This window comes from Salarias fasciatus, chromosome 20 (genome assembly GCF_902148845.1).
Source record: "Salarias fasciatus chromosome 20, fSalaFa1.1, whole genome shotgun sequence".
Lineage (NCBI taxonomy): Eukaryota > Metazoa > Chordata > Actinopteri > Blenniiformes > Blenniidae > Salarias > Salarias fasciatus.
In genome coordinates, this window is record NC_043764.1 from 1,282,791 (window position 1) to 1,307,690 (window position 24,900).

At 57.6% G+C, this 24,900-nt stretch overlaps 4 protein-coding genes across 8 annotated transcripts in view; 2 read left to right on the plus strand and 2 right to left on the minus strand.

Annotated features, from left to right (window-relative positions):
- The window catches only part of mecp2 (methyl CpG binding protein 2), a 19,549-nt gene extending 19,083 nt beyond the window's left edge, over positions 1–466 (minus strand). For both annotated transcript variants that reach the window (XR_003933771.1, XM_030119203.1), the window contains exon 1: positions 435–466. Coding sequence is in view for 1 of the 2 variants with exons in the window: in XM_030119203.1 (XP_029975063.1) it covers positions 435–466 (32 nt within the window). In the remaining variant the exon portion in view is untranslated. The remainder of the gene's footprint in view (positions 1–434) is intronic.
- LOC115408444 (natural resistance-associated macrophage protein 2-like) overlaps positions 1–24,900 on the minus strand; it is a 918,259-nt gene that overhangs the window by 757,249 nt on the left and 136,110 nt on the right. The gene's annotated exons all lie outside the window — the stretch shown is intronic.
- Positions 1–24,900, plus strand: part of LOC115408473 (FYVE, RhoGEF and PH domain-containing protein 1) — a 50,532-nt gene that overhangs the window by 947 nt on the left and 24,685 nt on the right. The window contains 2 exon segments of the mRNA XM_075410471.1: positions 2,460–2,465; positions 24,766–24,882. Of these exon segments, the coding sequence (XP_075266586.1) occupies positions 24,825–24,882 (58 nt within the window). The 5' untranslated portion in view covers positions 2,460–2,465; positions 24,766–24,824.
- Positions 48–17,116, plus strand: irak1 (interleukin-1 receptor-associated kinase 1). 3 transcript variants are annotated; one of them, XM_030119207.1, is made up of 18 exons: positions 48–269; positions 1,375–1,525; positions 2,054–2,434; positions 4,041–4,330; positions 4,854–5,021; positions 5,604–5,741; positions 6,182–6,261; positions 6,347–6,517; positions 6,588–6,652; positions 8,713–8,824; positions 8,908–9,029; positions 9,123–9,333; positions 9,413–9,481; positions 9,762–9,849; positions 9,943–10,034; positions 15,109–15,535; positions 16,326–16,447; positions 16,480–16,654. In XM_030119207.1, exons 3-18 carry the CDS (start codon positions 2,346–2,348, stop codon positions 16,591–16,593), a joined length of 2,358 nt encoding a protein of 785 aa, XP_029975067.1. In that variant the 5' UTR covers positions 48–269; positions 1,375–1,525; positions 2,054–2,345; the 3' UTR covers positions 16,594–16,654. The 3 variants fall into 3 exon arrangements, with proteins under 3 accessions (XP_029975067.1, XP_029975066.1, XP_029975068.1); XM_030119206.1 differs by lacking the exon at positions 48–269 and having other exon boundaries at positions 1,258–1,525; XM_030119208.1 differs by lacking the exons at positions 48–269; positions 16,480–16,654 and adding an exon at positions 16,661–17,116 and having other exon boundaries at positions 1,264–1,525; positions 16,326–16,409.

Consider the following 24,900-nt stretch of genomic DNA (forward strand, 5'->3'; position numbering starts at 1 on the left):
GTGTTTGTGTGAACGCTGCCTCGGGTTAGCTCGGGTTAACCCGGGTTACTGGTTCTTCCTCCTCCATCACCGCCGCGGTGTGTTTGCTCCCCGCTAGCAGCGCGTTAGCTCGGTGTGACGGAGGCGTGTGGAATCCGGACCGGGGGGCCGGGCGCCGCGGGGCGGCTGCCCCGGGGAGCCGTGCGGGAGCCCGGGCGGCCGGACCGGGGGTGGGCTCCCCGAACCCCGGGCAGCGGCTCCGCCACACAGCAGCTAAAGTGCACTTAGCAGTAAGTTGGTGACGTATTCCCGCTAACCCCGCTCCGCTGAGACAGGCCGGGGTCAAAATCAACGCACTTTTACTGCAACAAAACGCTCGACAGAGACGCGGAGCGGCGGGCGGGGGCGGCGGCAGCGGCGCTCCAGCACGGGATAAATGTAAAAACCTCACTTACAGTCTCTCCTCTCCGCTCTCCACGGCGGCCATTTTTATTTAAATAAATAATTTTATATTAAAAAAAAAAAACCCTCCAAACATCTCCGCTGCACCCCGCCCCCCTGACTCCATTAACAACGAAATACCGCGAGATCTGAGCCCAGAGGGGTCAACGGAGAGGGGCACGGCTCCCAAATCCCGCGAGATCTGGGCTCGCACACGGTCTGAGGCGTTCAGGTCCGCTCGGATTCCTGGAGAGTAAAATTAAATGGCCCATGAAATCAAAACAGACTGATAATCAATCCATCGATCAGTGTTCGGTGCAATTAATGCGATTCAAGAAACAACAGTCAATGGAAATTAGAACTAAATTAACAATTATTGATCAGAAATAATCAAGACTTGGTAGAATTAATCTCACACATCCGAAAATGAGTGGAAGCTAAAACTAAAATAATCATCCAGAAAACATTTTGGGATTAACCAAAACACTAACTAACGTTGATTATTATGTGCACAATTTATTTTAAATTTAAAAACTGGAGGAAAAGTTTTGATGTTTTTTCTTTCTTTTTCATTTGTAGTCCAGCTGCAAGATTTTATCCATGAACTGTAATCTGAAAAAAGCAGAGCGATACTACATCCGTCACTTCCTGTTTGGATGACTGACATAGATTGGATGATTCCATCCCAAACCCACCCAAACCCCTCCCCAAACCCCACCCAAACCCCTCCTAACTCCTCCCTAAACCCCACCCAAACCCCTCCCGAACCCCTCCTAACTCCTCCCCAAACCCCACCCAAACCCCTCCCGAACCCCTCCCTAAACCCCTCCCTAAACCCCACCTAAACCCCTCCTAACTCCTCCCTAAACCCCACCCTAACCCCTCCTCCAGGGGGCGTTCTTTGGGGCCGCCGCCTTGCGTCGCTCTCTATATCTGAAAGCTCTGTTCCTCCAGGCCTCCTCAGGACTCTGCTGCCCAGGCGGTCACCTGGTTGGCCCATGCCCAGGGCCGGTCCTGGCTGTGTGTGTGGGTTCCCTCCGGGTACTCTGGGTTCTGTGGGTTCTCCGGGTGCTCCGGCGTCCTCCAACGGTCCAAAACCATGCAGGTCAGTTTAACTGGTGACCCTAAAGCCGCGTTCACACCAAACATGATTTTGCGTCAAAAATCGCTACAACGAGAAGCTGAACACGCATCAATTTTGAGGTCCGACCCTGAACAACGGTGAACACACTCCTCCACGAGGCCCCGCCCCCTACACAGGGCTCCGCCCCTCTGCTGGCCCAGCCCTCTACACATTTCCCCGTCCCTCAACAGGGCTGCACCCCCTCATCTGGGCCCCGCCTCCTCCAAAGGGCCCCGCCCCTCCTCTGGGTTCCGCCTACTCAGCAGGGCCCCGCCCCCTCCTCTGGGCCCCGCCCCTCCACTGGGTTCTGCCTGCTCCAGAGTTCTCCTCGCTGTGGAAGTTTCCGACGTTTCCTGATCTTTTCCAGGTCTGAATGTTTTGGACGGAGAACCGGAGGAGTCCTGGAGAGACCCTGACCACAGAGTCCACCAACAGCTGGTCCATCAGGAGGTCATGATCGACCTCGCTGTCGCATCATCTGACCTCTGACCTTGTTTCGTGAACACTCAGGTGAAGAGACGAGCAGCTGTGGACCGAGGAGGCGACCCGCTGGAGGAGGGACCTGGACAGACCTGGACAGACCCGGCAGAACCAGACCTGCTGTGAGGGTCTGCTGGGACCGCCTGGCAGCAGGGTTTTCAACTCCCACCTCCAGGAGAGCTTCTCCAGACCCTGAGGGACGCTGGGGACCCTGAGTCCCAGTGGACCATGTCCTCCATGGTCGAAGCAGCTCCAGGTCTCCGGTTCTGCCCTGGTGGAACCCAGAACCCGGTGGCGGAGACAGGAAGTGAGGACAGCGGTCATGGACACAGAGGAGGACACGGAGGAGGACTACCGGTCTGCCTCCAAGACCTGCTGTCCAACTGTCCAGTGTCTCAGGAGGGACAGCAGGTCGAGAACTCTGTTTACAGTGGAGGACCCGAGCTGCTGTCAGAGGTCTCAGAGGTCAGGAGGTCAGGAGGTCAGGAGGTCAGGAGGTCAGGAGGTGGTTGGTCAGCTGCTGGGTCTCAAGGCACTGGAGGAGGATGAGGTTCTCCCTGAGTCCCTTCAGTCTCTGGATGTTCAGGACTGTCCTGGGCTCTGGTCTCTGGGGTCTGGGGTCTGGGGTCTGGTCTCTGGGGTCTGGTCTCTGGTCTCTGGGGTCTGGGGTCTGGGGTCTGGTCTCTGGGGTCTGGTCTCTGGGGTCTGGGGTCCTGGGTCTGGTCTCTGGGGTCTGGGGTCTGGGGTCTGGTCTCTGGGGTCTGGGGTCCTGGGTCTGGTCTCTGGTCTCTGGTCTCTGGGGTCTGGGGTCCTGGGTCTGGTCTCTGGGGTCTGGGGTCTGGGGTCTGGGGTCTGGTCTCTGGTCTCTGGGGTCTGGGGTCCTGGGTCTGGTCTCTGGTCTCTGGGGTCTGGGGTCTGGGGTCTGGAGTCTGGTCTCTGGGGTCTGGGGTCTGGGCTCTGGAGTCTGGTCTCTGGTCTCTGGTCTCTGGGGTCTGGGGTCTGGGGTCTGGTCTCTGGGGTCTGGGGTCTGGAGTCTGGTCTCTGGGGTCTGGGGTCTGGAGTCTGGTCTCTGGGGTCTGGGCTCTGGGGTCTGGTCTCTGGTCTCTGGGGTCTGGGGTCTGGGGTCTGGGCTCTGGAGTCTGGTCTCTGGTCTCTGGTCTCTGGGGTCTGGGCTCTGGGGTCTGGTCTCTGGGGTCTGGGCTCTGGGGTCTGGGCTCTGGGACATGGACCTGTGGACTGGAGGACCAGGTTGGAGGTTCCTCTTTAGAAACGGGGACCGGAGGATGTGGTCCAGCCTCAGCCTCCCGGGGAAAGTCTCCACCAGAGTCCTCGGTGGCTGACCCGGATCCAGGAGGAACCATGTGGTTCTGGTTCTGGTCCTGGAATCCTGGACCAGCTCCAGACCCTCCACAGGACTCCAGGGCTCAGGGGAGTCCGCCCAACCGGTTCATGTGGGTTTTCACATGTGCTCTTCCTCCTCCTCCTCCTCCTCCTCCTCTTCCTCCTCCTCTTCCTCCTCTTCCTCCTCCTCCTCTTCCTCTTCCTCCTCTTCCTCCTCCTCCTCCTCTTCCTCCTCCTCCTCTTCCTCCTCTTCCTCCTCATCCTCTTCCTCCTCTTCCTCCTCCTCTTCCTCCTCTTCCTCCTCTTCCTCCTCCTCCTCTTCCTCTTCCTCCTCCTCCTCTTCCTCCTCTTCCTCCTCCTCCTCCTCTTCCTCCTCCTCCTCCTCTTCCTCCTCTTCCTCCTCCTCCTCCTCCTCTTCCTCCTCTTCCTCCTCTTCCTCCTCCTCCTCTTCCTCTTCCTCCTCCTCCTCTTCCTCCTCTTCCTCCTCCTCCTCCTCTTCCTCCTCTTCCTCCTCCTCCTCTTCCTCTTCCTCCTCTTCCAGATGTTTATTTCGCTGGAATTAGATTCTTTCTGTTTGATTTTTTTTTTCATGAACGAAAACTGTGAAAGTGGAGCTTTTATTTCTTCAGGCTGAAACGGAAGTGGCTCTTATTGTGGTGATTTTTTTGAGGCGCAGGGCGGAAGCGGAAGCGGAGCTCGTGAAAAGTTGTGTAGTTTGTGGCGGGTGTGATTTGGAGCGGTGCGGTGAGCTGGGATTGGATACCGGCTCTGGTCCCGGCACTGGTCCCGGCTCTGGTTCCGGTCCCGGCCCTGGTCCCGGCCCTGGTCCCGGCGGGACCCCCTCCGGCCCCCAGATGGCCTCCGCGGGGCTCCGGGGCCGGTTCCTCTACAGCCTGCCCTCCTCCGTCATCTCGGACTTCTGCCGGGCCATGGACTCCCTGTCGGACCCGGACTGGACCCGCTTCGGTGAGTCTGGAACCGGAGGGGGGCCGATGGATCCGGTTCGATCAAACTGACCCGCAGAAAACTTTCTGATCACTTTATTGAGTCAAACAGTCAAACGAAAAGCTTTCTCCGTTCATCTCTTTTTGTGTGTTTTTTTTCTTTCATTTATTTAAACATTCAAAAAGTTACTAAAGCTGTGAGCCGCGGTCCTCAGCGCGGTCCGCCTCAGAAACACTGATTAATCTCAAACCTGATCCTGATTAATCATCATTTAGATAGAAAAACGCGACTCTCACTGTTTTGGAGTTCCACATGTTTTACTGTGAAACTCCCGGGGGGCGGGGCCTGGAGCTCCGCAGGAAGCTGATGGATGTGGTTCTGTCTGGTTCTGTCTGGGTCTCTCTGGTTCTCTGGGTCTCTCTGGTTCTTTCCGATTCTCTCTGGTTCTTTCCGGTTCTATCTGGTTCTTTCTGGTTCTCTCTGGTTCTTTCCGGTTCTCTCTGGTTCTCTCCGGGTCTCTCCGGTTCCGGTTCCGGCCCGGCAGCGTCGGAGGTTCTGCGGAACATGACGGAGGTGCGGCTGGCGGACCGGCGGGAGCGGCGCACCGACTGGGTTCTGACGCACCTGGAGAACCGCAACGAGCAGGTGGGCTACCTGCTGGACGTCCTGGAGCGGCTGCAGCTGCTGCGGCAGCGAGACATCATCCTGAGCCGTGAGTCCACCGCCGACCCCTGACCTCTGACCCCGACCGCTGATGATCCCTGACCTCTGACCCCGACCGCTGATGATCCCTGACCTCTGACCCCGACCGCTGATGATCCCTGACCTCTGACCCCGACCGCTGATAATCCCTGACCTCTGACCCCGACCGCTGATGATCCCTGACCTCTGACCCCGACCGCTGATGATCCCTGACCTCTGACCCCGACCGCTGATGATCCCTGACCTCTGACCCCGACCGCTGATGATCCCTGACCTCTGACCCCGACCGCTGATGACCTCCGAACTCCAACCCTGGACTGCTGGTGACCTCTGACCCCGACTGCCGATGACTCCCGACCACTGGCCGGCCGCTGACGATCCCCGACTGCCGACCCCGACCCCCCCAACAATGACCCCCGACCCCAGACTGCTAATGACCCCTGACCCCTGACAACCCTTGACCCCTGACACCGACTTCTGCCTTCATCAGTCTCTGAACACCACCGACCTCCCACCATCACTGACCTATGACCCCTGACTACTGCCACACCTCGATGACCTCTGACCTCCCACCTGTCTTTCCTTTCTGCAGTGATGTCCAGCCTGACCCCGGCCCCCCTCCCCCCTCCTCCAACCCCCCCTCCTCCCCCTCCCCCTCCCCCTCCTCCACCCTCCTCTCAAGTTACGTCTCCTGTGCTCCACCCTCAGGCTGCGAGTCCACACCCCGAAGGTCTGAGCACGCACACACACACACACACACACACACACACACACACACACACACACACACACACACACACACACACACATTTGTACAGCTGTATGTTGTGAGGACACTCATTGACGTGATGCATTTCCAGCCCCTCACCCGAACCATCGAAACCTAATGCCTGACCCTGACCTTTGCCCTGAGCCTGACCGAAACCCGACTGTGACCCTGAACCGGAAATCAGGTCTGAACCTCAAAAAGGCCAAAGAGGTCTGTCGAAAAGTGAGGACCGGCAGAAATGTCCTCACTTTCCAAAACTGTCCACATTTGTAAGGTTAAAAACCCATGGTCCTCACAACTATAGCTGTACAGTACACACACACACACACACACACACACACACACTGATCAGTGATCAATCATCGCAGCTCTGACATCAAAGTGTCGTTTCCTTCCTTCAGGCGGTGGGGGCGGAGCTTCACTCCCCCCACCGGCCCCGCCCCCTTCTGGCCTGCAGTCCGGCATTCTGCACGAGGCCCAGGTATCACACACACACACACACATGCACGTACACACACACGCACGCACACACACACACACAGTCAGCAGTGATGTGTGTGTCCCAGGCCGCCGGCGTGGCGACGTGCGGCGCTGCAGTGATGTGCTGGAGGTATGAAGAGGTGCATGCTGGGACAGCGGGGTTCTCCCCCGCCCGGCAGGTGGGCGAGGGCGGCTTTGGAGTGGTGTACCGAGCGTCGCTGAGGAACACCGACTGCGCCGTGAAGAGGCTGAGAGAGGTGGGCCGTCAGGGGTCACGGGGTCACCGGGTCACCGGGAGACGTTCTGACCCGGCTGTTCTCCTTCCAGGACGGACCGCTGGACTGGAACCTGCTGCGGGACAGCTTCCACAACGAGGTGGAACAGCTCTCCACGTGAGTCTGGCAGCAGGTGGAACGTCTGGTGGAACGCCTGGTGGAACGCCTGGTGGAACGTCTGGTGGAACGCCTGGTGGAACGTGTGGTGGAACGTGTGGTGGAACGTGTGGTGGAACATGTGGTGGAACGTTTGGTGGAATGTGTGGTGGAATGTGTGGTGGAACATCTGGTGGAACGTCTGGTGGAACATCTGGTGGAACGTCTGGTGGAACATCTGGTGGAACGTCTGGTGGAACATCTGGTGGAACGTCTGGTGGAACATGTGGTGGAACGTTTGGTGGAACGTCTGGTGGAATGTGTGGTGGAACGCCTGGTGGAACGCCTGGTGGAACGTGTGGTGGAACGTTTGGTGGAACGTCTGGTGGAATGTGTGGTGGAACGCCTGGTGGAACACCTGGTGGAACGCCTGGTGGAATGTGTGGTGGAACGCCTGGTGGAACGCCTGGTGGAACGCCTGGTGGAACGCCTGGTGAAACGTGTGGTGGAACGTTTGGTGGAACGTGTGGTGGAACGTTTGGTGGAACGTCTGGTGGAATGTGTGGTGGAACGTTTGGTGGAACGTTTGGTGGAACGTTTGGTGGAACGTGTGGTGGAACGTGTGGTGGAACGTGTGGTGGAACGTTTGGTGGAACGTCTGGTGGAATGTGTGGTGGAACGTTTGGTGGAACGTTTGGTGGAACGTCTGGTGGAACGTGTGGTGGAACGTTTGGTGGAACGTTTGGTGGAACGTCTGGTGGAACGCCTGGTGGAACGTGTGGTGGAACGTGTGGTGGAACGTCTGGTGGAACATGTGGTGGAACGTTTGGTGGAACGTCTGGTGGAATGTGTGGTGGAATGTGTGGTGGAACGCGTGGTGGAACATCTGGTGGAACGTCTGGTGGAACATCTGGTGGAACGTCTGGTGGAACATCTGGTGGAACGTCTGGTGGAACATGTGGTGGAACGTTTGGTGGAACGTCTGGTGGAATGTGTGGTGGAACGCCTGGTGGAACGCCTGGTGGAACGTGTGGTGGAACGTTTGGTGGAACGTCTGGTGGAATGTGTGGTGGAACGCCTGGTGGAACACCTGGTGGAACGCCTGGTGGAATGTGTGGTGGAACGCCTGGTGGAACGCCTGGTGGAACGCCTGGTGGAACGCCTGGTGGAACGCCTGGTGGAACGTGTGGTGGAACGTTTGGTGGAACGTGTGGTGGAACGTTTGGTGGAACGTCTGGTGGAATGTGTGGTGGAACGTTTGGTGGAACGTTTGGTGGAACGTTTGGTGGAACGTGTGGTGGAACGTGTGGTGGAACGTTTGGTGGAACGTCTGGTGGAATGTGTGGTGGAACGTTTGGTGGAACGTTTGGTGGAACGTCTGGTGGAACGTGTGGTGGAACGTTTGGTGGAACGTTTGGTGGAACGCCTGGTGGAACGTGTGGTGGAACGTGTGGTGGAACGTCTGGTGGAACATGTGGTGGAACGTTTGGTGGAACGTCTGGTGGAATGTGTGGTGGAATGTGTGGTGGAACGCGTGGTGGAACATCTGGTGGAACGTCTGGTGGAACATCTGGTGGAACGTCTGGTGGAACATCTGGTGGAACGTCTGGTGGAACATGTGGTGGAACGTTTGGTGGAACGTCTGGTGGAACGTGTGGTGGAACGCCTGGTGGAACGCCTGGTGGAACGTGTGGTGGAACGTTTGGTGGAACGTCTGGTGGAATGTGTGGTGGAACGCCTGGTGGAACACCTGGTGGAACGCCTGGTGGAATGTGTGGTGGAACGCCTGGTGGAACGCCTGGTGGAACGCCTGGTGGAACGTGTGGTGGAACGTTTGGTGGAACGTGTGGTGGAACGTTTGGTGGAACGTCTGGTGGAATGTGTGGTGGAACGTTTGGTGGAACGTGTGGTGGAACGTTTGGTGGAACGTCTGGTGGAACACCTGGTGGAACGTGTGGTGGAACGTATGGTGGAACCCCTGGTGGAACGTCTGGTGGAACGTGTGGTGGAACCCCTGGTGGAACGTGTGGTGGAACACCTGGTGGAACGTCTGGTGGAACGTCTGCATGTTCTCCTTCCAGGTTCCGACACCCGAACATTGTGGACCTGCTGGGCTTCAGTGTCGGAGGAGGTTCTATGTGTCTGATCTACAGCTACATGGAGAACCGGTCCCTGGAGGACCAGCTGCACAACGTACGACACACACACACTCACACACACACACACACACTCACACTCACACTCTCTCCCCCTGATGCGTTGGTTCTGGGTTCTAGGGCGGGCCGGTTCTGTCCTGGTCTCAGAGGATCCGCATCGTGACGGAAGCTGCGGCAGCGCTGCAGTTCCTCCACTGTCCTCCAGGAGGACAGATGTCCCTGATCCACGGAGACGTCAAGAGGTCAGAGGTCAAACGCGTCCCGTCGGCGCCGGTTTTGGGTTCTGGGTTCTGGAGACCCGGAACGTGACGCTAACGCCGCTTTCCTCGGCGCAGCTCCAACATCCTGCTGGACCGCCACCTGGTGGCCAAGCTGTCGGACTTCGGCCTGGCCCGGTTCCGCCCGGTTCCGTCCGGCGGCCGGACCAGCAGGACCGCCTCGGTGGGCAGAACCCAGACGGTGCGCGGAACGCTGGCCTACCTGCCGGACGAGTACGTGAGGAACGGGGAGCTGGGGACGCCGCTGGACGTCTTCAGCTTCGGAGTGGTGAGACGGACGCCGGGCCGCCGCCGGGGCTGATGGGAAACGGCTGGTCCTGAGTCCAGGACGTGTGGACGTGTTTCAGGTTCTGCTGGAGGTTCTGACGGGACGGCGGGCGGTGGAGAAAGACGAGGCGTCTCGAGATCGATACCTGGTGGGTCGGGACTCCGTTTTCCCAGAACCGGAGACTGTCCAGGTCCTGGTCCAGGTCCTGGTGCTGGTTCTGGTGCTGCTCCTTATGTAAACACCTTTTCATTGGAACCACCTTGTGATCCGGGACCAGTAAAAATTCCTGTAGACCAGGACCACCTGGACCTCCGGTTCTGGAGAGTCCAGGTTGGTCCTGGAGACTCGGGCTCGGCTCGGCCCAGTCCAGGACTTCCTGTCCCGGGTGTGCTGGTCTGGACTGTCTCACTCTGGACTCTGGTTTTCAGAAGGACCTGGTGGAGGATCTGGAGGAGGCGGGGTCAGGTTCCGGTCCAGATGTGTGGCTGAAACAGCTGGATGGACGCCTGACAGCAGGTGACCCCCTGACAAACCGTGTTCCCCCGCCCCCTGACCCCTACTCCCTGCCTGCTGCCCCCTGACCTCTGACCTGTGGCCTCTGCCCTCCAGGAGCCGCGGAGCCGCTGGGCTGCCTGCAGGTGGCAGCACTGGCTGCCAGCAGCCTGAGGAGGACCTGGAAGAAGAGGCCCAGGATGACCACGGTCAGGACCGGTCCTGCGGGTTCTGAGGGTCCGGGGTTCCTCGGGTTCAGGACTTCTTGTTCAGACCTCTTCCGGTTCTTACCGGCCTGCTCGCCAGAGCAGGACCCTGGTAGAACGGTCCAGCTGCTGGAACGCCCCCGTCCCGCCGCGGGGTCCTGGTCGTCACGGAGACCGTGGCGTCGGCGCTGCCTCAGGCCCGCTGCTCCCCCTGGCTCAGACGCCTGCTCTGGTCACCGCCGGGTTGCCGCCGGGTCGCTGCCGGGTCGCCGCCGGGTCGCCGCCGGGTCGCCGCCGGGTCGCCGCTGGGTCGCTGCTGTGTCACCGCCGGGTTGCCGCCGGGTCGCTGCCGGGTCGCTGCCGGGTCGCTGCCGGGTCGCTGCCGGGTCGCCGCCGGGTCGCCGCCGGGTCCTCCTTCAGTCCTCCTTCAGTCCTCCTTCAGTCCTCCTTCAGTCCTTCAATCCCCCTTCAGTCCAGGGTCTTGAGGACGTCCTGGCTCGGGGCCGTCCTCTGGTCCTGCTGATGTCTCCGTCTCAGCTCTTTGTTTTTCTGACTCAGTTGGACCAGAATGTCCAATCTGTCCGTCTCCTGGTGTCCTTCGCCTCTGTCCAGCGACTCAGGGACACGGACCGTGCTGGTCCTGGGGGACCTGTCCTCGACCTTTGGTCCGGGTGACTCCAGAGCTTCAGGGAGGCTGCAGGGTGGTGTGCCTCAGGCCTCGGGTCTGGGACCCCTCCGGTTCCCGTTCCTCCTCTGGGTCAGCTGATCCGGTTCAGAGACTCGACCTGAGCTCCTCGATGACCTGCGGGTCTCAGACCAGCAGTGGAAACAGAGATCCTCATGGTTCCCCGGACAGAACCAGAACCAGAACCGTCTGGGACAGGGGGACCGAGCCTCCGAGGTGAAGCAGAGGTCCGGAACCCGTCTGGCTGAACCAGCGCCTGGCGCTGAGGGAACCGGCTGGTCCGCAGGTCCGACGTCCAATCAGACGAGTTCAGGAGGGTCCAAAACCTTTATGAGTAAATAATTTCCATGAAGCTGCAGGCCTGGACCTGACAGGGACCAGGTCTACGGCTGACCTGCTGACCCTGCAGTGAAGCTGCAGCAGGACCAGGATCCCCCACCCGGTCTCCTGTCATCAGAGAAACACTGATCTGAAACAAGAAGAGGTTTGATGGATGTTGTGAACGCAGAGCTTCAGGTGACCTCCCTGTCGCGGCTGAAACGTGAGGATCTGCTGAAATAAGCTTTTGTTTCTGCATTTTAACAAGTAAAACTTCAGTAACTTCACTGTAACGAACAGAGAGATGAAACTCGCCGTTAGTTTGACCAGAAAGACTCTCAGCATTTTTAAGAATCTTTCACAGTGATTTTTTCAGTAACTTGACTGCAGTAGAAGGAAGGAATCAGACGGGGGACCGCAGTGAGTCCTGCTCTGCTCGGGGGGTTTGTCTTCACTGTTGCAGCGTCTGGTAAGTTGCAGGTGGTCCCTGAACCTGCAGGCGGTCCCTGAACCTGCAGGCGGTCCCTGAACCTGCAGGCGGTCCCTGAACCTGCAGACGGTCCCTGAACCTGCAGACGGTCCCTGCAGGCGGTCCCTGCAGGCGGTCCCTGAACCTGCAGGTGGTCCCTGAACCTGCAGGTGGTCCCTGAACCTGCAGGTGGTCCCTGAACCTGCAGGCGGTCCCTGAACCTGCAGGCGGTCCCTGAACCTGCAGGTGGTCCCTGCAGGCGGTCCCTGCAGGCGGTCCCTGAACCTGCAGGTGGTCCCTGAACCTGCAGGCGGTCCCTGAACCTGCAGGCGGTCCCTGAACCTGCAGGTGGTCCCTGCAGGCGGTCCCTGCAGGCGGTCCCTGAACCTGCAGGTGGTCCCTGAACCTGCAGGTGGTCCCTGAACCTGCAGGTGGTCCCTGAACCTGCAGGTGGTCCCTGAACCTGCTGCTGAGTCTTCACTGCTCAGCAGATGAACGGCAGACCGGCTCGGACCGGCTCCGGGGCCACGACTCTTTTAGTTTTTACCGTGTCCCTTCTGAGGATCCGTAGAAAATAAGGTGCAGAAGATGAAAAACTAATACCTGAACTGCCTGAACCGGCGTTTATCCCTCTTTAACACCTTCGTCTGGAAAACGTTCAGCACCGGAACATTTTATGTTTTTCCAAGTCTTCCATCGCTCCTGAACCTGCTGCTCTGCTCTGGAACCAGGCCCGGGCGGCGGCGGCGGCGGCGGCGTTCTCAGCACATGAGGAGCTCCTGAGTCTGGAACGGTTCTGAGTTTAACCGAGTTCATGGTTGAGAGAGCAGCTTCACACTACATGGTGAGCATGGAACCGGTCCAGAGACCCAGAGGGTCCTGCTCTTTCAAAGGCCAGCTCCACCTGCAGACCAGCAGGTCTGAGGAGATCTGAACCCAGCAGGGACCCAGCAGGTCTCTGATGAAGCCATGTCTCTGGTTAGAACCTGGTCCTTCCAGCTGGACAGTGTCTCTCCAGCAGAACCATCCAGACCGGGTCCCTGGTCCCTGTGCAGTCCAGGTCGTGTGGAACCCCCTCCACATGTCTGGTCCTCTTTTACTCCGCACGCCCTGAAGACGTGTCAGCACTGATGGGAGGACCAAACCGTCCTCTGGGCCTGTGGACGTGTCTCCGTCTCAGCTCACCGTGGAAGTTTTTGACACCAGAATGTTCAAACCAGTCGCCCCGCTCCTGGCGTTTCCTTCCTCCTTCAAGCCTGCAGTCGTAGATCCGAAACTTAAGAAACCAAACTTGGACCAACATGAACTGCAGGCCGATGTCTGAACTCCACCATTTGTCCAAATTGTTAGAAAAGGTGGAGAGACAGCTGACATCTTCTTTACAAGCGTAGGACATCTATGACTTTCAGTCAGGGTTTCGTACTCACCACTCTGCAGAGACTGCCCTGCTGAAAGAGTCCAGAATCCTGATGTCTGCCGGCTCGGGGGGACAGACAGTGCTGGTCCTGGTGGACCTGTCCTCAGCCTTCGACCCAGTTGATCACCAGACCCTGATAAACAGGCTGCAGGACCTGATTGGCTGTCAGGTCCAGGATCCAGTGGATCTCCTACCTGGCTGCTAGGAGCTGCAGGGTGGTGTTCCTCAGGGCTCAGTTCTGGGAGCCCTCCTGTTCCTACTGCGTGTCCGTCCTCTGGCTCAGATGATCAGCAGCTCACGACGCGCCGCTGTTCTGCTCCTTCAGCCCTCTGAAACCCACAACCTGATAAACTGATCCTGAACCAGCAGTGGCTCAGAGCTTCAGCCTCCAGCTGAACTCAGGGAAGACGGAGACCCTCATCATGGCCCCGGACAGAGCCAGCCCCGCTTCTGCCGCCTTCACGCCGGACGCGAGCAGCGCGGTGAGATCGGCGCCGCTCGCCCCGGTTGGCCGCGTGTGCGTCGTGTGAACCGGCAGCGGCTGCCGCTGACTCCGCGTCTCTGTCGCCGGCGGTCTCTTCGACAATGGCAGATGACATCTATTATATTCCAAAAGATGGTCCAGACAACGGTGTGACTTCAATGAATGAGGCTTTATTGATGAAGGACGCCTTCAGCGGGACTTCCGTCTCTCCCGGTCCGGTTTGACGAGCTGCTGTCCCGCTTCGGCGCTCGCATGGCCGACCAGGACAGCAGCGACGGGCGACCCGGCCTCTCGGTGAACTCACAGTTTAACCAGCAGTAAACACCGTTTCACCACAGTCTCCTCAGGTCACCGGGACCCGACCTGCTCGCTGGTCTTCCTCCAGCTCTTTTTTGTTCCTGTAACGATAAAAATCTGACGAAGGGCTCGGGGCGAGCGCCGGCCGCTGTGACCAGTTTCTCATCCATTTCCCCGGGGCTCTGTGATTGGTTCGCCACTCGCGAATTTGCTCAAAAGTTGAACTTTCCCAACTTTCAGCAGCGAGCTCAGCGGCGGCCGCTCCGCCGCTGAGCTCGCTGAATTCTCGCCGCTTCCTGGTCGCGCAAAAACCATATGTTTTCTATGTGAATGGGCCGCCCTCGCCGCGCCACTCGCTGCCGGTGTGAACGCCCCTTCAGGGCGGCTGTGGATCAGTGGGGAGAGCAGTCGTCTGACAATCGGGAGGTTGTTAGTTCGATTCCCGTCTCCCCCTGTCTGCGTGTCGAAGTGTCCTTGGGCAAGACACTGACCCCTGAGTTGCCCCCGGTGGACGGACTGAGCCTGGCAGCCGCCTCCACCGGTGTGTGAATGTGAGTGTGAATGTGTGAATGTGATCCTGCAGTGTGAAGCGCTTTGGTCTGCTCATGCAGAGGAAAGAGTGCGATACAAGTGTAGAACGTGACCTGAGAACCTCAACAGAACCGAACTGAGGAACCTCGGGGTGACCTTTGACCCTATGTCGCTGGACCACCACTCAGGACAGCTGGTTAGAACCGGTTTCTTCCAGCTGTGCAGCGTCGCTCGGCTCAGATCCACGGTGTCTGAATGAGCCGGGAGCGGCCCGTTCGCCGGCCTGAGCCAGAAGGAGCTGCTGGTCTCCAGCAGGTCCAGAACCAGCTGCCGGGCCGCTGAGCAGCGCCACCTGGAGGATCCCTCCGCTGGCCCCCCGCTGTGCTCCGTGTCCAGTTTAAAATCCTGGTGCTGACCTTCCGACCCCTACATGGCCAGACCCCCACGTCCACCAGAACCCTGCTCACACCCTCCAGCTCGGCCCGAGCCCGAGGTCCTGACCAGAACCTTCTCAGAGTCCTGGACTGGTCTTAAACCCGGGGTGACCGCTGGTCCTCCAGACCTGCTCCCTGGACTGGCTGGAGGCCTGGACCGGGTCAGCGTGGTCTGGGCAGGAACGTGGAGCGTTTATACGATACGTTCTGACGTTCTGCCGATCGTTGTTTGTGAGCGACGTCTGAGAAAAGAGCTTCACCGTCCAGAAGACCGTCTGGACCTGATCAGCCCGGGCAGGACCAGGGGTGGTCTGCAGGGTCTCTGTCTCCGTCTTCATGTTCTGTGGAAAGTCCCGGTCCCGGTCCCGGTCCTGGTCCCGGTCCTGGTCCTGGAGAGCTCGGTCTGGGGTAGGTTTTGCTGACGGACTGTTTGTCTCTTCAGGTCTTTGAGAACCTGGACGACGTCCACCGCCGCCTGAAGGAGTCCCGCTTGTCCCCGTGGCCCCGTCCTCCAGACGGGCCCCCCAGACCCCCCAGCACCCTGGAGTCCAGTCTGGTCCAGCAGATGTCTAGACTGGGACCAGGAGAGGACTGCTCCTCCTCGTCCTCCTCCTCCTCCTCCTCCTCCTCCTCCTCCTCCTCGCTCGCCCCCCCTCACCCGCTGCACTCATCCTCCTCCCTCCCTCCGTCCTCCTGGTCCTGGTCCTCGTCCTCCTTGGCTGGTCCCTGTGAGACGGATGAGAGTCGAGGGTTCTCTCAGTACCTCCGGTCCAACGGGACCAGCGGCGCTGGTCTGCCTGCAGGACCGGACCGGGACGGAGCGGGGTCCCCCGGGACGTCCCTGCAGTCCACGTCTCCTGGACTCTCAGGTACGGTCCCGGTTCTCCCGGTTCTCCCAGTTCTCCAGGTTCTCAGAACTGGTTCTTAGTGAGTGCCAATAGGCTATGGGCGTGGCCATCGACTGGGGGCTGGGCTACCGGTGTGGGTGGGGCCATCGACTGGGGGCGGGGCTACTGGTGTGGGTGGGGCCATCGACTGGGGGCGGGGCTACAGGTTTGGGTGGGGCCATCGACTGGGGGCGGGGCTACCGGTGTGGGTGGGGCCATCGACTGGGGGCGGGGCTACCGGTGTGGGTGGGGCCATCGACTGGGGGCGGGGCTACCGGTGTGGGTGGGGCCATCGACTGGGGGCGGGGCTACCGGTGTGGGTGGGGCCATCGACTGGGGGCTGGGCTACCGGTGTGGGTGGGGCCATCGACTGGGGGCGGGGCTACTGGTGTGGGTGGGGCCATCGACTGGGGGCGGGGCTACAGGTTTGGGTGGGGCCATCGACTGGGGGCGGGGCTACCGGTGTGGGTGGGGCCATCGACTGGGGGCGGGGCTACCGGTGTGGGTGGGGCCATCGACTGGGGGCGGGGCTACCGGTGTGGGTGGGGCCATCGACTGGGGGCGGGGCTACCGGTGTGGGTGGGGCCATCGACTGGGGGGTTTATCAGGACCAATGAGGAAAGGCAGAACTGCAGCTGAACATCAAGCAGCCTGTTAGCATTACCTCCTGTTAGCGTTATGTCCTGTTAGCATTACTTCCTGTTAGCCTTGTCTCACGTTAGCGTGACAATGGGAAGAATTGAACCGTCTCAACTGTCCGTCTGTCTTTCAGTCGTCTTCAGTCCCAGAAAGAAGGACAGTTGGTCCAAGGAGGGACGGATCCCGACACCGGACCTGCTGTCCTCCCAAGACCTGTGTAGGTCCCACGTCCTCCAGCCTCCGTTTGTCCTCCACCCTCCGTCTGTCCTCCACCCTCTGTCCTCCGTCCTCTGTCCTCCGTCCTCTGTCTGTCCTCTGCCCTCTGTCTGTTCACCGCCCTCTGTCTGTCTCCGTCTATCTCGGTTTGTCTCCTCCATGCGGTTCTCCTGTTGGTCCACTAGTGGCCGCTGTGGTTCTGCGGTGAGGCCTGGATCAGGACCGGGGACCTCATGTTCCGCTGTGTTTCAGACGCTGCCGGTTCTCCAGAGAACTCCAGAGAACCGGAGGAGAGCGACGAACTGGACCAGGTTGCGTCCAGACCGGCCGGTTCTGACTCCGAGCAGGGAACCTGCGGAACTCAGCTGTGAATGAGGACCGAACAGGACACGTTCTGCGGGGGGGGGGGGTCTGTTCAGGCCGGAGAACAGGTTCTCCCTGCTCCCCCGGTCAGGTTCTCTGTGATCCAGAACTGCAGAACCTCCGACCAGGAAGTGAACTGGCGCTCCAAAGTTCTCCACATTTCACTGTTCTCCACTTCGTCTCCAGTTGATCAGGAACGGGTTCCACCTGGAGGGTGTTCCTCATGTTCTCCGTTCTTTTATTTTATCAGCAATCTTGAAAAAAAAATCTGTTTTTTAATTTTCATTTGTTAATCAAGAAATCAGTCATTTGACAAATAAAGATGTTCCCTCAGACGTTCCCTCAGACGTTCTCTCAATCAATCAATCAATCAATCAATCAATTTATTTTTGTACAGCCCAGTATCACAACAACAGTTGCCTCAGAGGCTTCAAGATGTTACATTGGTCGGTAAAAATAAAAACAGAGAATAAGCATAATGTTAATATGTCAGATTCACAGTAACGAGACAAAACGAAGCAACCACCACCTTCGACCCTCACATCCGGCAAGAACAAACTCCAGAAACCCAGTGGGAGAAGAAGAGATCTTGGGGAGAACCACAGTATGGAGGGATCCCTCTCCCAGGGACGGACAGCTTTGGCAACAGCTAGCATGAGACAATAAGAAGTAAAGCCTAGGACTATGTTGAGGACAGACGTTCCCGTTCTGTTTCAGACTGGAATATGTTCACTCTTCGGGTTCTGATGTTTAGAACCGAGCGGACTGAGTTGAAGCTGTTAGCCAGGCTACTGCTGGTGGAGACAAGATGAAGCCGATCGGCTCGTCCAACATCTCGCCGGATTCTTCAATATCTGTAATTCTTGCTTTGCGTGTCGACCGGCGACATTCCCGCGCTGGCGCAGGAAATTCCGCATTTTACATCACAACAAGAAGGGAGGGGGAGGACGGGAGGGTGTCATGGCAACAGGCGGACCAGGACGCCACATGGCAGAGAATCCAAAGACACGGCCGAGAAAGAGTCCTGAAGTGGATCTAGCACCAAGAGCCTGGACGGTCGGCAGGACTGCTGGCCCAGAGGGAAGGTGACCGCCGGAGCAGGCAAACGAATCACCGTGGGGGGGCACCGAGGGCACCTGGAAGCGCCGGCTTTACTGGTGTAAGAACGCAGCATTCCGCTGGAGGGCGACCGAAGTTACTATAGCTTTAACCTCTAAGAGCAGAACTGTTCCGGAGCAAGACCCTCCTAGAACCCGGCAGGACGGACAGCAGGACAGACAGCAGGACGGACAGCAGGACGGACAGCAGGACGGACAGCAGGACGGACAGCAGGGGGCGACAGAACCAGGACGGTGCAGATCGTTCTGAGGGTGATGAGAGACGATGAAGACAAACCAGGAAGAGCCGACTGTATGGACAACATGAGTGCGGCTGTGTCCGAATGTCCACTATGTCCTCTACAGGACACTACACAGTGAAGACGTCTGTAGGAGTGTCCGAATGTCCAGAGAGCAAAACAGAAGGGCACCAGAAATTTCCCACAGTTCAATATTACCCATGGTGCATTGCGAATCTCCAGCAAAATAGTGGAAGAGCAGCAGCGAGCCGGAAGAACTGAATGTTTTTATTCCTTCTTCAGAGATCAGAAAGACGACAGGACAGGAAGAGCAGAATAAGAGACGTTAAAACAATATTACAAAGCCTCTGGTTACCATGGTTACCATGGTTACCAGAGTCGTGGGTCACGTGATCAGCGCTGAGGGAAAAAGTAAGCAGCTGCGAGTCCGAATCCCAACGGATTCAAGCTCAATGAAGTCCACTATGTAGAGGGTCGGGGGTCGGGGGTCAGGGGTCGGGGGTCGGGGGTCGGGGGGAACATTCGGACACAGCCAGGAAGTTTCAGAGGAACCAAATAATATAACCAGTCCAGTCTGCAGGACGGCAGGACACACCAGATGTAAACATAAACAGTATAAACAACATGTGTTTTATATACTGATACAGTCAGTTTAGCATCTGTAATCTGTAATCTGTAATCTGTAATCTGTAATCTGTAATCCATACAGAGTGTTTGTCGTAGTGAATGATGGGATGAATGAGTGAATGTCCAGGACTGTTGCTCATGTTGTCCACAGTGGAGCTGTCCAGTGTGACAGCGGTGGACATGAAGGACCTGCTCCGTCCTCTGAGGACGTCTCAGTCTGAGCTCCTCCTCCGTCTACTGCAGTGTCTCAGAGCCGCTGTCCATCATGGACGTGAGCCTGGACAACGTCCTCCAGAGTCCAGAGGACAGTCCGGGACAGAGCTGGTCCCCCTGTCCAGAGGACAGCCTGGGACAGAGCTTGGATTACTGCAATAGTCTATACACCGGCGTCGGAAACTCCACCGCCTGCAGTGAGTCCAGAACGCGGCCGCTCGACTCCTCACCTGCACTAGAAAACTCGTCACATCACTCCGGTTCTCGCGTCCCTCCACTGGCTCCCCGTCCGCTACCGCATTGATTTTAAAATTCTCTTCACAGTCTTTAAATCTCTGCACCACCTTGCCCCGCCGTACCTGGCTGATCTTCTCCTCCCTCTCACCCCGTCCAGAGCGCTACGGTCGGCTGACCACCGCCTTCTTGTCATCCGCAGGTCGAGGTTGAAAACTAGGGGAGACAGAGCTTTTTCTATAGCGGCCCCTCGACTCTGGAACTCCCTTCCCCCCGCATCCGAGTCCGTAGGGATTTTCAAATCTCACCTGAAGACGTACCTCTTTTCGTTGGCCTTCAACTAGGTCTTAGTTTGCTTTTCTGATTCTTTTTATGAATTTTTATGCAGTTTTTATGTCTTCTTTTGCACTATGTGAAGCACTTTGATGCGGCTAAGCCGTTTGTAAATGTGCTCTATAAATAAAGTTGACTTGACTTGACTTGAGAGCTGGTCCTCCTGTCCAGAGGACAGCCTGGGACAGAGCTGGTCCTCTTGTCCAGAGGACAGCCTGGGACAGAGCTGGTCCTCTTGTCCAGAGGACAGCCTGGGACAGAGCTGGTCCTCCTGTCCAGAGGACAGCCTGGGACAGAGCTGGTCCTCCTGTCCAGAGGACAGCCTGGGACAGAGCTGGTCCTCCTGTCCAGAGGACAGCCTGGGACAGAGCTGGTCCTCCTGTCTAGCCTGTTGAGTCTCTTGGACACTCTGGAGGACATCAGTGTCCTCAGCAGGTGGAGACACTCTGGGGACCGGTCCGGTCCGGTTTATGGTTGAGGTGAAACTGTCCTCTGTCTCCATGTCTTCCCCCTAGATGTGCACCGGTGGGAGTGGAAGTGTCCTCCTCCTGAAGTCCATCACCGTCTCCTCTGTCTTCCAGCTGCTGGTCCTCACACCAGTCCACAAAGTGCCTGAAGACGGACCGGGTCTCCAGCTGGTTCCCCTCAGGCAGAGGGCGGTGGAGGTGTCAGAAAGAGTCTTATCAGAACCCAGTAGGACCCAGTAGGACCCAGTAGAACCTAGTAGAACCTTTACTTACTCCCTCAGTGCTCCGGGAGGGTCCGGGTGTCCCGTCCCGGTGCGCTGAGCCACCAGGTGAACCAGGTGAACCAGGTGAACCAGGTGAACCAGGTGAACCAGGTGAACCAGGGCTTTCCAGCTGCTCTGTTCCTCCAGCAGCTCTGTGTTGTTGGGGTTCTGGAGCCATCGGGTCCGGGGTTTCGGGTCCGGGGTTTCGGGTCCGGGGTTTCTGGTCTGGGTTTCCCTCAAGGTCGTCTCCAGCCTGAGGCCTTTGGGTCAAACTGGAGAACGTCTCGTGTCGGATGTTCTGGGGCAGACGGAGGACATGGTCCAGCCAGCAGGGCGGCGCTGTGCGACCAGGAAGATGCTCGGGGCTGGCCTGGTTCTGAGACCTTCACTGGAGACTGGCTGGGCCGCCTGGTGTTCTCCATGGTCCTCAGAGTCCCTGATGTTCTCCATGGTCCTCAGAGTCCTGATGTTCTCCATGGTCCTCAGAGTCCCTGATGTTCTCCATGGTTCTCAGAGTCCTGGTGTTCTCCATGGTTGTCAGAGCCCCTGATGTTCTCCATGGTCCTCAGAGCCCCTGATGTTCTCCATGGTCCTCAGAGTCCTGGTGTTCTCCATGGTTGTCAGAGTCCTGGTGTTCTCCATGGTCCTCAGAGTCCTGATGTTCTCCATGGTCCTCAGAGTCCTGATGTTCTCCATGGTTCTCAGAGTCCTGGTGTTCTCCATGGTCCTCAGAGTCCTGATGTTCTCCATGGTTCTCAGAGCCCCTGATATTCTCCATGGTCCTCAGAGTCCTGATGTTCTCCATGGTTCTCAGAGCCCCTGGTGTTCTCCATGGTCCTCAGAGCCCCTGATGTTCTCCATGGTTCTCAGAGTCCTGCTATCAGAGCCAGACTGTGGTTCAGGGGCCTCGTTTCTGAGCCATACAGCAGGATGGAGAGGACGGCGGGCTGTAGACCCGGAGCTTGGTCTTGGTGAGACGGTCTGGATCCAGACTGGTTTCCAGAGGGACTGCAGAGCAGAGGCTGCCAGGACTCGTCTGCGGTCAATCTCTGGTTCTAGGTCCTGCTGTCTGTCACCGTGGACCCCAGAGACACAAAGTTCCTGACAGGCTCCACGATGTCGCTCCCGGTTTGCATGGGAGGAGGATCTGGTCCATGGGAGGAGGATCTGGTCCATGGGAGGAGGATCTGGTCCATGGGAGGTGGATCTGGTCCATGGGAGGTGGATCTGGTCCATGGGAGGAGGATCTGGTCCATGGGAGGTGGATCTGGTCCATGGGAGGTGGATCTGGTCCATCACAGACGTGCATGGACCTGGTTTCAGTCCGGCTCCCCTGGAGCCGAGCTGTGCTCCTCCTCACGGTGAAGCCAGAGCGTCTCAGCTGACTGCAGGCTGTCTGAGCAGGACGGGGTCGTCAGCGTGTTCCAGGTCCGTCAGGCGGTCGCTGCTGAAGGACGCTCCGGGGACGCCTGCAGACCCGGGACCTCAGACGGTCCATGATGCAGTAAAAAGATCAGGAGCCACACGGCCCTGGAGAACGCCGCTGGAGACGGTGAACCAGCTGGAGTCAGACCGTTCATACGGACTCAGCTCTCCGCTGCAGAGCAGCTGGAGCACAGCGGTGGTCTTGGGCGGAGCTCCGAGGGTTTGGAGGATGTTCCACAGAGAGGAGTGGCAGACGGTGTCGAAGGCGGCTTCAGATCAGTGAATCCGGTGGACAGATGGCGGTCTTCACGGAATTCAGGGGTCTTCTCTATCAGCAGACGTACGGCAGAGATGTGGCTGATAGAGATACGCGGACGGCTCATTTTTCCATCTGCAACTGCTTCTGAAACTCTCCCTCCGCCCGCCATCCGCCCGCACCAGCGATTTTTTATCAATTTTCAAAACCGAACCCGCCGCCATCCGTCAATGTTTTGGCTATTAAAATGTTGCTCTTTTTTATTTGAGTGCTTCAACTGCAACCCGCCCGAATGTCATTGAAATCTTAATTTTTCAACACGTCCTCCGCCTGATCCGTCGTTATCCGCGGGCTCCGCGGGCGCAACCGCAATCCACGCATCTCGAGTGGTCGACCGTGGAGCGACTGGGCATAAAGCCAGCCTGCTGGGGACGGCGGCGGCTTCTGATCGCTGGAAGGACACGGTTAAGCAAGATCCTGGTGAAGACTGGCCATTAGAACCCAGTAGAACCCAGTAGAACCTAGTAGAACCCATTAGAACCCAGTAGAACCCATTAGAACCCAGTAGAACCCAGTAGAACCTAGTAGAACCCATTAGAACCCAGTAGAACCCATTAGAACCCAGTAGAACCCATTCAAAAATGCTGAGTTTCACAGAGTAAATAAACTCATAGAGCTCCTGGTTCCAAACCAGGTTCTGGTCTCTGTGTCAGGGTTCTTCTGGACCAGCCTCTGATTTTAATATCAATCATCTGTTGATAAATCAGCCAATCACAGCTCCTCCTCTTTCCACGTGATGCAGTCATGTCACAGGCTGGACCAATCACATTACACCTGGTTTACAGTGTTCAGTATGGGCTGTGGGGACGCCATGTTAGCTCCGCCCACATTTATATACAGCCAATGAGAACGCTGTGGGGAACATTAGCCCCGCCCACTTTCTGCTGGATGTTCTGTTGGATGTTCTGTTGGATGTTCTGCTGGATGTTCTGCTGGATGTTCTGTTGGATGTTCTGCTGGATGTTCTGTTGGATGTTCTGTTGGATGTTCTGCTGGATGTTCTGTTGGATGTTCTGCTGGATGTTCTGCTGGATGTTCTGTTGGATGTTCTGTTGGATGTTCTGCTGGATGTTCTGTTGGATGTTCTGTTGGATGTTCTGTTGGATGTTCTGCTGGATGTTCTGTTGGATGTTCTGCTGGATGTTCTGTTGGATGTTCTGTTGGATGTTCTGCTGGATGTTCTGCTGGATGTTCTGCTGGATGTTCTGCTGGATGTTCTGTTGGATGTTCTGCTGGATGTTCTGCTGGATGTTCTGCTGGATGTTCTGCTGGATGTTCTGTTGGATGTTCTGCTGGATGTTCTGTTGGATGTTCTGCTGGATGTTCTGTTGGATGTTCTGCTGGATGTTCTGTTGGATGTTCTGCTGGATGTTCTGCTGGATGTTCTGTTGGATGTTCTGCTGGATGTTCTGCTGGATGTTCTGCTGGATGTTCTGTTGGATGTTCTGTTGGATGTTCTGCTGGATGTTCTGCTGGATGTTCTGTTGGATGTTCTGTTGGATGTTCTGCTGGATGTTCTGTTGGATGTTCTGTTGGATGTTCTGTTGGATGTTCTGCTGGATGTTCTGTTGGATGTTCTGCTGGATGTTCTGTTGGATGTTCTGTTGGATGTTCTGCTGGATGTTCTGCTGGATGTTCTGCTGGATGTTCTGCTGGATGTTCTGTTGGATGTTCTGCTGGATGTTCTGCTGGATGTTCTGCTGGATGTTCTGCTGGATGTTCTGTTGGATGTTCTGCTGGATGTTCTGTTGGATGTTCTGCTGGATGTTCTGTTGGATGTTCTGCTGGATGTTCTGCTGGATGTTCTGCTGGATGTTCTGTTGGATGTTCTGTTGGATGTTCTGCTGGATGTTCTGTTGGATGTTCTGTTGGATGTTCTGCTGGATGTTCTGCTGGATGTTCTGTTGGATGTTCTGCTGGATGTTCTGTTGGATGTTCTGCTGGATGTTCTCTGGATGTTCTGCTGGATGTTCTGTTGGATGTTCTGCTGGATGTTCTGTTGGATGTTCTGCTGGATGTTCTGTTGGATGTTCTGCTGGATGTTCTGCTGGATGTTCTGCTGGATGTTCTGTTGGATGTTCTGTTGGATGTTCTGCTGGATGTTCTGTTGGATGTTCTGTTGGATGTTCTGCTGGATGTTCTGCTGGATGTTCTGTTGGATGTTCTGCTGGATGTTCTCTGGATGTTCTGCTGGATGTTCTCTGGATGGATTGTGAAGTGTTGAGAATCAGTTTCACTTTTCAGTACAAAAGTTTAGAACTTTTTCCCCAAGAACGTCATGGGGGAAGTCCTGGTCCTGGTCCTGGTCCTGGTCCTGGTCCTGGTCCTGATCCTGATCGTGGTCCTGGTCCTGGTCCGGGTCCTGAACGTAGTCCTGGTCCTGATCGTGGTCCTGGTCCTGATCTTACACCTGCTGGTGGAGACGTCGTCATGGAAACGGGGACCGCTGACATCACAGTGTCAGTCTCTGTCACTCTTTCATTTGTTGCCATGGAAACCAAAATGGAGGAACGAGAGAACGCCCCCCGCCCCCCGCCCCCCGCCCCCCTCCCTGTCTCCGCCCGCCGCTCTCACACCGGGCAGCGCGGAGCTTCAATCCGAGCGGCTCTAACCTACTTCTGCTCCGCAGCAGCAGCAGCAGCAGCGTGCCGGTGCTCCCGGTGCTCCCGGTGCTCCCGGTGCCGCCGGTTCTGCGGGTTCTGCCGGTGCTGTCAGTGCTGCCGGTTCGGTCGGTGCTGCCGGTGCTGTCGGTCCGGTCCGTTTCTCTGCAGCCGTGGACCGGGGGAGCCGCTCTCCCTCCGCACCGACACCTTCTTTAATGACCGGATTTGTGTTCTGCTGCGCGGTGTACATGGACAGAAGCAGCCTGACCAGGGGTGAGTCCCGCACGCGCA